This window comes from Oryzias melastigma, linkage group LG7, assembly GCF_002922805.2.
Source record: "Oryzias melastigma strain HK-1 linkage group LG7, ASM292280v2, whole genome shotgun sequence".
NCBI lineage: Eukaryota > Metazoa > Chordata > Actinopteri > Beloniformes > Adrianichthyidae > Oryzias > Oryzias melastigma.
In genome coordinates this window covers 11525297-11539722 of record NC_050518.1, presented here as the reverse complement: position 1 = coordinate 11539722, position 14426 = coordinate 11525297, and the positions used below count along the sequence as shown (strand labels likewise).

The 14426-nt window shown below is 38.9% G+C and overlaps 1 protein-coding gene across 1 annotated transcript in view; it reads right to left on the bottom strand.

Moving 5' to 3' along the window:
* Positions 1–3125: 3125 nt before the first annotated feature.
* b4galt5 (UDP-Gal:betaGlcNAc beta 1,4- galactosyltransferase, polypeptide 5) overlaps positions 3126–14426 on the bottom strand; it is a 29315-nt gene continuing 18014 nt past the window's right edge. The window contains exons 2-9 of the mRNA XM_024293065.2: positions 11856–11975; positions 11519–11632; positions 11105–11232; positions 10003–10119; positions 8485–8672; positions 8286–8408; positions 7728–7829; positions 3126–7192 (exon numbers count right to left, since the gene is read on the bottom strand). Coding sequence (XP_024148833.1) covers positions 7045–7192; positions 7728–7829; positions 8286–8408; positions 8485–8672; positions 10003–10119; positions 11105–11232; positions 11519–11632; positions 11856–11975 — 1040 coding nt within the window. The 3' untranslated portion in view covers positions 3126–7044. The remainder of the gene's footprint in view (positions 7193–7727; positions 7830–8285; positions 8409–8484; positions 8673–10002; positions 10120–11104; positions 11233–11518; positions 11633–11855; positions 11976–14426) is intronic.

Below are 14426 nucleotides of genomic sequence, written 5' to 3'. Positions count from 1 at the left end.
AGGTAGGTTTATGGAGAGATAATAGCTAATTTGATTTGTGTGTGCTTAACTCTTTATTTGTAATATATACATTTTGTGCGTAACTATGTGTACTCGCAAGACAATTTACACACCCACAACTTTAGACTATAGCAGCTTAAAACTAACTACACTTACAAATCTTATACACCAATCACCTCACACACACACATACACACCCACACAAAACCGCACTTACGCACAAGTCTGATGTGAGACTTTTTTCATGTCTCCAACATTCATCTGTAAGTGATGTGTTTAGATGCTGTTAAAATGCTGGGTCATCAGAGTTTTCTCATCAGCTGCTTTGAATGTAGCTTGTAAAATAATATCTGGTGAAAACTTGACATTTTCCCACTTTCTTAAACAAATATGCCTGATAATTAATATTTAAAAAGTCTAAATATGTGTTTTTAAAACAGATTTAGAAACTTATAAACAGATTTATAAGTGCAGTTAGTTTTAAACTGCTGTGATTTAAAATTATATTTTGTATTTTGTAATTTGAAGACAATTGCAAGTACACACAGTTATGCATAAAATGTATTGTATGAATTACAAATCAAGAATTACGAACACACATATCAACCGTTTCAGCATCTCACAGTCAGGTCCTCCGACTTGTAACTTTATTTCTTCTTCCTGTATGTTTGGTCTTAGTTCACGGTTCACTTTCTGTCAAGTTTCATTTCAGGTTTCAGGCTTTCATGCATTCTATTATTAAAAATTAAGCTCCACCAACGTTGTGTTCAGGTCTCCTTCATTTGTATCTTTTATAAACCATATTGACAACAAAGTATCAGAAAAAGCTTAAAATGCATAAAAACCTCGACAAGAATTGACTATCATAGTTTTCATGATGTGTATAGGGGAGAAAAAGTGCATTTATTTGGCAATTTTTTGCTCACTGGGATTGAAATTGTCTGCATTGTGATTGGCAGCAAAAGGACTTGTTCCTAGAAAGTAGAAAGGTGACACTTGATTGGACGGCTTGCAGTAACTGAAGTTGAATCTAATATAAACCATTATTTAGAAGCACAATTTCAAAGTAATTGTAGAAGAAAGTTAAATGTAAAACTGATTAATCCCAAAATCTGATAGTGAGAGGAATTGCTGCTAGTGGACTTTTAAGCCACACATTAATAACTTTTAACTGATAAAGTTGTTCAATTTTATGTTTACTTTACATTTGTCTATTTTAGTGAGACCATTTTCAATCCTAAGTCATTTTTTCTTTTCAATAAATCAAATTTTAGCTTGCTCTAATTATACTTTCTTGCCACTGCATTTAAGTTCATACGTTTTAATCAGCTTCTTTGACTTTTTTTTTGTTTAAATTGCACTTTTATTTATTTTAATTTGTTTTAAATTCAAATTTTTGGTACTTGTGTTTATTTTGTTAAATATAAGTTGATGTGTCTTGATGGGCATTTGTGCTTCTATTTGTAAAGAGTGTGACAACACACCATTCTGCACCAGTGCAAGCTTTAAATTCAATAACAGAGCTCTGCTGTATTATCGATTCCATTTTGAGAAACCCTGGGAGGGAGAATTGCACTAATACACAAAGGCAAAGGCACCATGATGACATCAAGGCCTTTGAGTGGCACAACACTCAGGGGATAAATGCGGATGATTCACAACGGGCGTCTGTGTGTTGTACACTAGTGCCAAGAGAACTCTCATGGTTTTAAGAGCTGCCCTCTGTGTTTATCTGGCAGCAAAGTGACACTGGTGTCTGCATTCGAAACCGTGTTTCCCCGACTTCATTAGGATGGGGCTGTTCTCGCCAGCTCCTAGGCCTCTGCCAAAAAGTTATCAACCGGCAAACAGCAGGAGTGTCAGGTAGGATCTATACAAGACCAATAAAGAAGTTTTATTTATTTATTTTTCAATTTCATTATAATAAATGCTTCAGACTTCTGTCTTATTTGGCACCACAATATCTGAACTGGTACTTTAATGCGTGTTTCTGCCACAGAGCATTTTCCTTTCCTAGAGCGTAATCAAATTACCAGCCGTCACCTTTATTATTCAGCAAAGATGTGCATCCAATGTGCTAAATGCCACAGGGCTGGTGCTGGACTGATTCAATGAATCATAGTAAACTCTGGTCAAAGCGTCCCCGTTCTAATTTTACTTCCATCTCTAATTTGCAACTCCTAACAGAACAAAAGGAATGTTTGTCACAGGGTCCACATGTGAAGAGGAATTCACTAAAAACAGGGGAATTCAGTATGGACATTTGGAATGAAATTTTACTTTCAAATTTTGGGTCACAAGAAGTACAAGCCTGATGTCTGTGATAAAAATAAACACAGACTCGGTCCGAATTCCCCTCCTAGTCACCAGTAACTACTAAAAAAAAAAAACCTATAATAGTGCGGGTCTATGAAGTGTCCTGAATCCTAAAAGCAATTCGGACACCATTCTTACTATTTTTTTTTCTTAAATTTGACGACAAATATGACATCACTGATTTCATAAAATAAAAAATCTAATAAATACAAGTATTTTGTGAAGTGTTCAGATTAATAAAAATGAAAACACAATTTTATTTTATTCAAATGCAATGCATTGTGGTCTATATTTGGCAGTCTAGTGAGCATTGATGCACAGAGACTTCTGGGAATTTTCATGGGGACTCGAATTTGGAATAAAAGATCCAGGAAACACTAGAAAATGGCAAACACATTATATAGTGCACTATGTGGTGAGTAGTAAATGTGAATCTATGTGAACTTTTGGTTTCAGAACAGTGTAAAACAGGAAGAAGTGTAGTTGTATTCATGACTAAAATGTACAACATTCCTGTAATTTTGCAGGTTTCATTCTAAAAGAAGATTAATATATAAAAAAAAAAAAAAAAAAAAAACGTCTTTTGAGTTGAGAACAATTCTCATAACAGATTATGGTTTTGCTTTTTCCACTAAACAGAAAAAAGAGAAACAACCTTTCATGTGTGGTTTCAGACTCTGCAGATATGGTTTTGTGCACGGAGGTGCAACTCCATCACGTCTGCATTTCCCACACTGTAGACTGGATTGTTGACACTCGGAAGTTGCGTGCATCAAGAAGACATGCAAACCTATACGCAGAAAGACATCCATGTTTACAAGTTTCTTTTTATTGGTGTATTCTGACAATAACAATGATGGTATAAAAGAAAATGCCCATCATACAAATTTTAATAATCAAAAGATAATAGGCTGATACGCAAACAGATTCACATAAGGCTGACATCAAGTTTTGACAAGTGGCTTCAAATGGCTTCAATCAAGGAGAATTCCTCTCCTTACAATCAGAGAAGGTATAATTATATAGATTTTGGATTTACTCATCTGTACCCCTCTTTTTTTTCTATGAAAAACAACGGGAGGATTGGGGAGTGGGCTCTATCGCTGGTTTGGGTGTTTCCTGATAATGTTGTAAAGTTTTTTTTTTTGGCTGTTGCCTTGCAGTGTTTTTCAGTGTCATCCTCCCCACCGTCACGCCTAAAGAGAAGACACATCTAGACACAAGAAAACTGATCTTCCAATGGAATCTGAAAATGGTATGTGTCTCTGCTGCAGCATGTTGGGAACAGAAGAGAGGAGGGGGCGTGGGCTGCAGAACACCTCTGAGACTATGAGAGGAATTTAAAATTTATATGGTAAGACCTTTTATTTAAAAAAAAAGTGCTTGGAAGCAGTGATGTAAAAAACATTGATGTTTCTGTGTAAGCACTCAAATGGCACCTGATAAACCCCCAGCTACCCCCCACCCCACCCCGTCAGAAGCCTTGTTCTTTATGCTAGCATCTGTAGTGATTTAAGACCTTATAGAATTTCTAAAACACTACACACAACAACAATATTTACAATGATCTTTGTGTTGATATGCACTTCTTTTTTTTCAATTTACATCTTTTTGCTTATAAAAAAATAAAAACTCGAATGAAAAAACAAACAAACCAACAAAAATAAAATAAAATAAACACTGCAATAAATTACAAGCGTTAAGGCTGCCAGTCTTGTCAGATGCCCAAAGATTGGTCCCTTCATTTAAACTGGCGCACCATCAATCCAGATTTTAACATGAGCAGCACTCTTGGTCAGGATTGAGACGAGATGTATGATTTCCCAGCATGCTCCTTTCCTAAACTGAACTAAGATGATTGTAATCATTCAAAACGAAAGAGTGTGCTGACAGAAAGAGCATCTTTGCTGAAGTGTTGCCATTCAATATCTGTTGAGCCCAATACCGACTTGTATGAAGGGAACATTTACAGTCTTTATCTGGAAACTCATCATAAAACTTAAAGCTTTTGGCTTTTTGTTACAAGTGTATTAGGCTATCGTTTAAAGCAACCAAACTTTTCCAAAGAGAATATACAGCCATTTTTTTTTCAGGAACCACAGAAAGAACCCTCCTTTGTTCACAACCAGATAAATGACGTTCTTGGACGCATCGGTAAACAGAATGCAAAAACTTGTAAATTTCAATGGAGGAGAGTTAGACCTCTGAAACAGGTTGAGCCATCTCAATCGAACACACATGAAAACCAATGCTGCTGCACTCTGACTTCCACCGAGCACCTCCCAGAAGAAGGACCGCACGAAGATGTTACAAATTATGTTTGAAGATAAGACGGCAGAGGGAAAAACAAACTTTCAGTTGGATGTAATACATCAGATTTCATATCAAGATGACATAAAAAGCAAGAACTGATAAATTCTGAAGGAAGTTTCAGCTTTTATTACGTTAGACGGGCTCTGCTAATCATGTAGAGCAGGTCCCACAGAGGGAGCTCTGCAAGGTCAGCACCGCTGATTATCAGTACGATGGAGGCAATCAGTGAAAGACAGAGAGCAGCAGCATTCTTAACTCTTCGCTCTTCATGTGGTTGTCACACAAAATGGCCTCCTCCCAAGTGTCTGCTCAGAAGATTTCTACCGGTGGTCGGTCTGGAGTGCGCGTGCAGTTCCGTTTTATTACAGTTCGATGAAGAATGAAACGGAACTGCAGCGTTTCCACGGACCCAGAGTTCACAATCCCACACAAAAACACACAGCTAGATTTCAGTGCATCTAACACAGAAGTTTGATACTTCTTCACATCAACTCCAAGACCAAAAAAAAAAAATTAAACAATTAAGAAAATTAGTCCATCAAATAAATAGAATGAGGTCCAGCCTCGTTATTTCTTGTTTTGTTGTTGGAGCACAACAATTTTCTTTTCTTTTAAACCACCTAAATGTCCTACATCTTAAGAAATGAATACAAGGCATACAAGATTTGTGTGAAATGAATTAGCTGCATGATCAGAGAACTGACAGTGTGGAGACGACATCTCCATGAAATTTTTTGTAGTAACTACATTTAAATATTGGAACATTTGGTCTAAACAAAACAAAAAACAAAACACTGCCAAATACACAAAGTGGAGAGGCTGCTGCTGTATATGAAAAAAAATAAGCCAGCGAGCAACCTAACATAAAATTCTGTGAAGATTGCTATCCTAAAGTTAGACTCAAAGGAAGAACTTGCCAGTCAAAACCTTCACAAAGCTGATCTGAGGTTTTTACCCACAGATAACTGATCTGCTTATCTCCTAAAACACAAAAAACAGGAACCAAGCAGGGAAGGGCTAGCCAGCACTACTGCGAACACTTAACAACGTTAAAAAAAAAATAAAATAAAAATTAAAGCGAAAGCTTTTGTAAACTCCAGTGACAGCAATCAAGTAATTTCTACCTCAAGTTCTCCTCTGTAAAAATTAAAGACGAGTAAACATTAAAGACACGGATCACAAACACAAACGTGCAGCCGGTTTCCTCTCCCTGGACTGAATCACACGCTGCACACACACGAACACACTCTCACAAGCACTCAGTGTTGAAGATTCAGAGACAAAGTCTCCTGTAGGTCACCACCACGACCTTGCACTGACAATGAGATGCACGCCGGCTATTTGCATAGCTCACCCTCACTTGCACGCAAAGGAACACAGAGACGCGAATGAATTCTGGAAAGGGCGGCACGTTTGCTTAGGCAAAGTTAAGCTGAATGTGAAGTTTGCATATGCAGTCACTCCTTCTCTGTAAATCCAGTAGGGGGTAAGCTAGCACCCATGCTATTGCATCTGTACAGTAAGGAAGTCAGGGCAGATTTCTGCTGTCTTATATCGCAGCTTATTGCTAACAGGATGAGCATTGCACTCCAACACACAGCCAGAACATTCAGTGCATCTATGCAAACACAAACATCACAGTCTTTAAATGGTACATTTAAAGAACTAAACACAGACGAAGAGATAGTTCAGGATTTCTTTCAACTTAGAATAATCTATTTTACTTACAATATATCATCTTCTTAAACTATATTTAACTGCGGATTTGGCATACCTTATGCAGAACCAGCTGCACGAGTCCACTTTGAAGTTGCTTTGTGTTGGTGTGTGGCTGCATGCAAATCTTTTTTTCTAAAGTTTACTGCATTCCAGAAAAAAGAAGTGCAAGAGGAGGAAAAACAAAACAAAAGAAAAATTCTCAATGCCTTAGGATCATGTCAGCATATGTAAGTCATACTCTTGCATGCGTGAGTGGCGTGCACATGCTCTTAGATGAGCATGTTTGTCATTGCCTTTCCTTATAATCAAGCAAGTGTGCAGGGCAGCGTTGGCCGTAGACACAAGTAAGAAAAACAAGTGGATGAATGGATTCTGAAGGCCAAAATGGTGCAAAAGGCATGTGGAGACCGAAGTGTAAATAAGCACAGATGAATGATGAATGGTGGCACGCGTAAGTGCAGTATTAATCCCTATTTTCTTCGACGGTTAATCAAACGTACAAATTTGAGTCTCCGTTCAGCTTTTTTTTTCTTTTCTTTTTTCTGTGTACAAACAACATAAAACATCAAAACAAAGCCTAAGAAAAAAAAAAAAAACAACTAAAAATTTCTAAGCAGTGCTGCAACTAGTGAGATATGGCTCATGTCCCAGAGGACTTTGATTCCCAGGTGTTTTTGCAGTCCAGCTCTGCCTGCGTCAGTAGTCGGCTACGGGTGCAAGCTTTCTGCTCAGGCTGACTGTGATGTTGGTGTAGAGAGGCCTTCTGGAGATCAGGGGGGAGTAGTTTAAGTTGTTGAGACCGTCCACTTTCTGTCTCTCTTTAGAGTGGCGTAGTAGGCTATACCTGCAAACACAAACAATCACTCAGAAGAGGGAAAAAAAACAATGAGCAATGAACAGCAGAATTTATCAATGATGAGACTTGATGTGCAGCAGCTTATTTCATTAGATTGGATAAAATGTGGAAGAATTTGGCAGGCTGTGTTACCGCCTGTGGTTTAGCCACAAGCAAATGCACTCAAGATGAGTTATCTATTGAGGACAACTCCTTAAAAGTATCTCACCCCACTATATATCATGGGACTAAGTATCTCGTAGAGTTATTTTTGAGTCACACTTTTTGTATTTTCTTTCTTCCGACAAAATCCAAGAAATATTAATTCCTCAGGCGACTCTAAATCACTTAAGAATTTAGCTCCGATGCATAAAAGCACATCACATGCAAAGTCTTTTAAAGAGTTGAAATTCTCTCAAAGTCACAGCCTTTCATGTGACTGGCTTACATCACATGAGCTTAAGCCTCCTTGCAATTATCAGCTCCTTCTTTTGACTAGAACCCTGTGTGTGTGTGTTTGTGTGTGTGACACTAATACACCAACCTTCCAAGAAACTGCACTTCTCCACGATGGTGATGTGGAATGGACATGTAGCGTCCCTGTTCTCCATGCGGTCTGCTTACTGTGTAGTTAGCAAACTGGACCCTGCGCAAACAGTTTGTTTGTTTGTTAATTTACTAAATGCTCAAACCAGTTGTAGAAATGTTGCAGTATTGACCCTCATTGTGACAGGTTTTCAAAAAAAGGCCGGGTTGTCAGATATCATGATATATAGGGGATATTTGCAATTACAATCTGAGTAACTCTATACAAAAAGGATTATGTATTACAAGTGGAAGCAAATCCATAAACCAATCACGGAGCGGCAGGAGAGTATATCAAAAGGCCAGTGTGTGTACAGCTGGCTCTGAGTGGTGTAGGTGGGGGAAAAACGGAGGCCCGAGCTAGTGGAAGAAAAATAATGAGAACAATAGGCCTGCTATGTGTCAACTGGACGCTCTCATCTCATAGATACGCTGAAAAGTCAACAATGGAGTCGGTCTTGTGCTGCTGCTCCGCCAAAGAGGCATGTGTGTGTAGGTGTACATGTGTTAACGTCACCTGTTCCAGAGGTCATCGTCCTCTCCTCCCCAACCCCAGAACGCATTAGGAAATCCATTAATCTTTTTGAACTGCTTCACCGTCAGGCCACTGACACCACCAAAGAACTCATGATACGGAAGCCTTGCGGGGACAGAAAACATCATCAGGTCATTTTGGGTGAGATGCACGGGGCGGTCCCGCGGCGGAGGAGACTCACATGTAGGAATACTTGTCGAGTTTGACTGCAAAGTGCCGTGGCATGTCTGTGCAGCCGTAGTAGTTCCTGTCATTCTCCATGAGGTGGTCCACATCGTGGAAGATCAGACAGTCCCAGTCCAAGTCTTTCATAGCTTCCTTGAAGCCCACGTTAAACAACATGGCTCTGTTAAATGGCTCTGTACCCCCCTAAAGAAGTGATAAAAAAGGTTTTTTCATCTTGACTGTCATGACAAAGTACAACTAACACATTATGCACAGTTAAAATAAAACTTGATCCCTGTCGTTTATATCAAAACATGCTTGATTTTTTTAAATTAACTTTTCAAAAATAGCCATACCGTTAGCTTTTTTATTTGCTACTTTCTGCAATAGATTTCAAGTTGTATTTAGACTGGAAAAGTCTGTTGGTCCAGACTGAATCCACTTAATTTGGTCCAGATCGTGTCCTGAACATGTGTTTGGTCTGTATTCAGACTGCCGTCAAATGGAGATTTCTGTTTTGAAGCCAAAGTTTATAAACAAAACCACGTGACTAAATATCTCTTCACTCATTGGCCTGGAATTACGAGGGTGAGGGAAAGCAATGAGAGAAGGAATAAGGAACTTTGCAATCCTTGTTGGAATAGTTAACTTTTTCAAACTTTATATTTCGATGAACACATTTCTGTATCAAGGTCAGATATAGCACTTTTTACTGCTGCTTTGGTACAGTGGAAGGCTGCAAGATGGTTACTGGGGAGCTGATTGCTAAGACAGAACACTGATAAGTGTTTATGACATGTGGATTGTCAGGAAAACAGTGAGAAGCAATTTGGATCACGTTAAAAGTGATTTTAATGAGCCTGCATTCATCCAACCACATTTCAGTGAGTTGGTGTATCTCATCGTTGCTCCATATGTCTACTAATGTCAAGCTACGATGTCTGTTTTGGTTAAGTTATTCCGCTCCCGGCAGGGAACGTATTCAGACTGTGGAATCTCAGAGCAACCGAAGCTCAGTCCAATTGGAAACAAACCCAGACCACCTCAAAAAATGAGTCAATGCGGTTCCTGGTCCCGGGCCAGGGTCCAGCTTGGGTATATTCAGAGTGAAAATGTGTTCTGGATTATGGGGGTAAATGAATTCTGGTTCACTTTAAGCAAACTAAATGTCTGAATACACCCTTAAATGAGGTCTTCTTAGATCCTAAAAAAGTTGCTTACTGTTTCATTCGGAGTTCTTTGAGAGCTCTGCGGTTTAACCTTTGTGTAATTCATCTCAGAGGAGACAGGCAACTGTTTGCTTTTTTAATTACCCCACATACACGTAACTGATAATTGCACACATTTTCACAGAAGCAGAGGTAGAAATGTTTTTTATCCAAATCCATTTCCAATAAACACTCCCAGTTATATATTCAAATTACAATATGTAAAAAAGTTGTTTCTCTGTCTCTTTTTTTAAAAATATGGGAGTACATGCTTGGATTCATAGGTGATTGTTAATTCCCGCCGAAGGCTGTTGGCTCATGCATACCTGCTCTATGACATAAAAGGCAAACTGAAGTCTCTGCTTCTGCAGCACTGGCACCAGGTGTCTTAGCAGGATGGGTAAGTGTTCATGTCTGTTTCTGAAGGGGACTAGAATCGCCACCTATTTGAAAAAAACATGAATAAATGAAAATAAAATAGACATTAAGACTAAGCAATCCAAAGTAGAAAGAAGGAGAAATACATACATTTAGTTCTCATTTGCACAACAAAATCTGACATGCATCAAATACAGCAGCACTGAATACTTTGGAGGGCTATTTTTGTGCTGCTTCTTTTGAAGCTCAAAACAACGATTTTGTCACAGAAACAAACAAGAAAACAATGAGCAAGAGAGAGTTTGGGGCAACGAAGGAGAAAAAAAAAGTTACTGTTGTATAATGTGAAGAAATAAAATGGCCGTCCAAACTGCGCCGCATTTTAAAGAAGGGGCAGAGGAAAGGAACGACCCAAACAAAGACGGGTTCAGAAACGCGGCAATACTGTAAAGCACAGCGAAATGGAAAAGAAAATGCCTTGCTTGCTGCTTGTACTTGAGTCTGTGATGTGGAATGATGGGATGCATGCTCTGCCGACCATGCAAAACAATGCACACACATTGGCGAGCAGAAAAGGCTGGAAAAACGTACAGAGCACATAAAGAAAATCTCTTCAGATTATTCTCTCCATTTCATCTTTCCAGTCTGATACCATGGAGGGGGGGGGGGTTACTATAAGCACTCACATGTGTATTGTAAAATATATTAAATCGACGTTTGCTTCTATAAAACAAACACAGAAAATAGCCACCAAATTGACAATTTTAATATGACTGTTGTTATAGTTTTTGGGTATCCTCATTCAATGTAGGGAAGAATAGCTTAAATTTACACAAAAACATGCTCACAAAGGTCAAAAAAAAAATTTAAAGTCTCATCCTCACCAAGCATTGGAGAGTGCTATTTAAAAACACAGTTGCACAACATGCCAGAGGTTTTCCGTAACCTTTGTGCCCTATATGGGGCAAGCATGCATTTGTAACTGAACTGGCCGGCCTGCCCGTGTTTGTCAGCAAGCCGTCTTTTTGACAGAGTCGCATTCGCGCTCACCTTCCAGCGAGGTAAACAGTCTTTGGGCTTCCAGTAGCCTCCTGGAGCTATGCTGGACTGCTGCTCCAGCAAGGACCTTTCCACCTCCTCCAGGGACACTTCACTCATGTTCACCTCCAACCTGCCCTCTGAGTGCGGAAAGGAATGGGAGAGCAGAAGAAGAAGGCCAAACACACAGGAAAAAGCAATGTTTAATAAAAAATGGAAATATTAAAAAACAAAAAAAAAATCCAACTTAAAGTAACAGCTGAGAAATGTGGGACAAAATTATGGGCCTGTGAACAATACAGCACTGTAATCTTTGTATGCATCTGTGATCAAAGCAGAAGCAAAACATGTGCTCATTTTTTTATTTTATTTAACAATTATTCACAAGAACACAAATCTAGGCATAAAAAGTTGCAGATGGCTTACTCATGGAGGAGAGCCTCTCTGGGCAAATCTGTGAGGAGAGGAAGGTGAACCCCTCGGGCAGGTAGGCAGTGGGCGGAGCATCGCTCTCGCTGAAGTTGAAGTCATAGGAATAATCTGGAGGAATATTTGCAGAAGTCACAGCTTGACATGAGGAGATTAACTTTTTCCTAATATATTTCTGCTGAATTAAACAGCACGGATCTGGTAGTGCGTTTAGACGTCTTCGTAATGGTGGCTTGATTATCCTGTCAGTACAGATGGGCGAGAATCCCTAACATTCTTCACATGGCAGGAGATTTATCAAACCGTTTTCCACAGAATTCTGCTGTGTTTGTACCTGTGCCGTTGATGCTGTAGGCCCCTCTCACCACTTGCTCTAAAACCTGAGCCCCTATGGTCTTTACGTTCTCTCTGATCTGGATGCCTCTGGCTTGAACCATGAACACATACTCATTCACTGCAAACAGAGGAAAGCACAGAAAAACAACATATCAGTACATTTCTTTTCAGGATAACCACCAGGTTGGCTGATGCAGCACCAGAAAGGAAACGTTTTTTAATGCTTTGGATCGTGTGACCTTGTTCTCCTTCCACCCTGAGTCTGGGAGAATGTGAGATCGATTCCACACAAGTCAACTAATGGCATTTTAACTTTGTTAATAAACAACTGGAGCCAATGTGTAGCTGTAATAAAACAAGTTACTATCTATTCTAGAGAGAGCACACTTTTCCATCTGACTAAGCACAAACACATTATGTGCACTGGCGGTGACTTCATGAGGGGGATTGCCCAGCCACGCATCAAAAAGTCTAAAGAAGGGAATTACTGGAATGTTAATCTTTCTTGAGGCAAGAAATGAAAAAAAAAGACTGAAATGATTCATTTACTGGCCTAATATTGTCCAGTTCATTACCGTGGTCTTGTTCTCTAATAAATCACTCCGTTTGATGTTGTTAGCCACTGCAATGCAGATAATAGATTCTAATAGGTTGCATTATTGTGTATTTTCCTTTATGTTTGTCATAATCAAGGAATCTAATAGCCATGCTTACAAAAGAAAGCATAGAAATGAGATGAATGAACAAGAGGAAGGAGGAGGATTATAAGCAAACAAACAAATAAACAAGTAATAATTATCATTTAAGTCCCACTCTATTATCTTTTGATCTTTTGTAAAAGCATTCCCATTGGTCTTTTAATTGGGCTAAATTAAAATAAAAGTTGTTTTCTACGACAGTTTCTGCAGAGTGGCAGTAGTTAATTAGAAATTCATCTGGACTGTTGGCAGGGAGTAAGCCTGCACTCATTTCCCATAATCTCTTTGTTTACTCTCTCTCCCGCTACAGCTTACAGCCCCTCAGAATCCTAAACTAACAATAAAAATGGCGAGTAATACTGGCGCTATCCAGACGTACAGTTTCTGTCTATTTGTCTGCAAGTGGATACATCAGAATGGAGCGGAGCAGAGAGCTTGTGGCTTGCCGGTTGTAGTTTGTATCCAATAACTACAAGGTTTTTCCAATCTTTTTTGTCTCCTTCTGATTCATAATTTGAATAAAGACACTAAGACGTGCAATTTTAATCTGAATTTTTTTTATATGCGACCTAAAATGCAACAAAAACATGCTAAAACACCATTTATGTTGGATAGAAAAAAATAAAAAATAAACAGCAGAGGAGTGGCTTTGAGCAAACTATTAGGAGGAAATATGATCAATACAACCTCCAAGTTCAAATGTGGGAGTGTTTACAAGAAAAGCACAAGTTTTAATGCTTGTGGCTTGAAAAGGTCATTATGACGCAGATGAGTAGTTCTGTGGAAAAACACACTGTGGGTTGACTATCTAAATCTGAGTAAACTGGGGGATTGAAAAAACTGTAAACCACAAATGCTTCATATTGTAATGGTTGAAAGTGCAATATGCAAAGAGCAAAAAAAAAAGATCTGATAAGAAGAAAAAAGGGTTGGTGGAGTGATGAACCCTTTCTTGAGAATCTGTAACTGACTCCACAATCAGTAACTGCTAAATCAATCACCATTTATCATACAGCATGTGGATGTGCAGAGAAAAACAATGTGTGTAATGCGACTGAGCAAGAACAACCCAAGCAATTTGATTGTGTTACTAGTAATTGTGTTACAGTTTGCATCGCATTCGCCTTATTTTGTCCAAACTGCCACGCTTGCAAGACTACAGTCTGGTGGCAGAGCGGTAACTGAAAATCTCACTTCACTTTTTGCATTTGAAGCAAATTCACACAAAATAGAGATAATAAACGGGGAACCACAGAACTTATCTTTTCTTCACTCTGATGCACACTCGCACAAATGCTCCAGTACATGTGTTCGCAAACTCGCCGATGCCCTTCTGAGACACCATATGACAGCGGAAAAATGCTCAAAGGCTTCTTGAGGATGACCCAGTGCAGAAAGAAAAAAAATATGACAAGGCTGACTGCACCCCCGTTTTTTTACCCTAAATCTTTATGCATTTTTGCTAAAATACAGAAAAATTATGTAAATTAATTTAACTAAAAAACACATAAATTACTAACTGAAACAGCCAGATTGTTATCTCTCATTAGAGGTTTTGTCTTTTAACTTTCCAGAGAGCCAGCATTGATTATTGTGTGTGTATTTATTTATTTATAGTGGCAAAGTGGCAGAAACAAAGTAGAGTCCAAGGTGGTTTACACAGAGATGGGGCTTGACGCACTCGATGTACTGTGTTTGACAGTAGGCATGCATTTCACATCACATTAAGCATGCAGCCCAGACTCCAGAGCGAGGCTCGATGCTGATGTTTTCAGCCAAGACAGAGTGGCAAACACTGTGGAGCACAGAAGACCTTGTCCTAGGAAAAATAAATGTTATTTCGCTTAATAATGTTGGGCAATGGTTAGTGA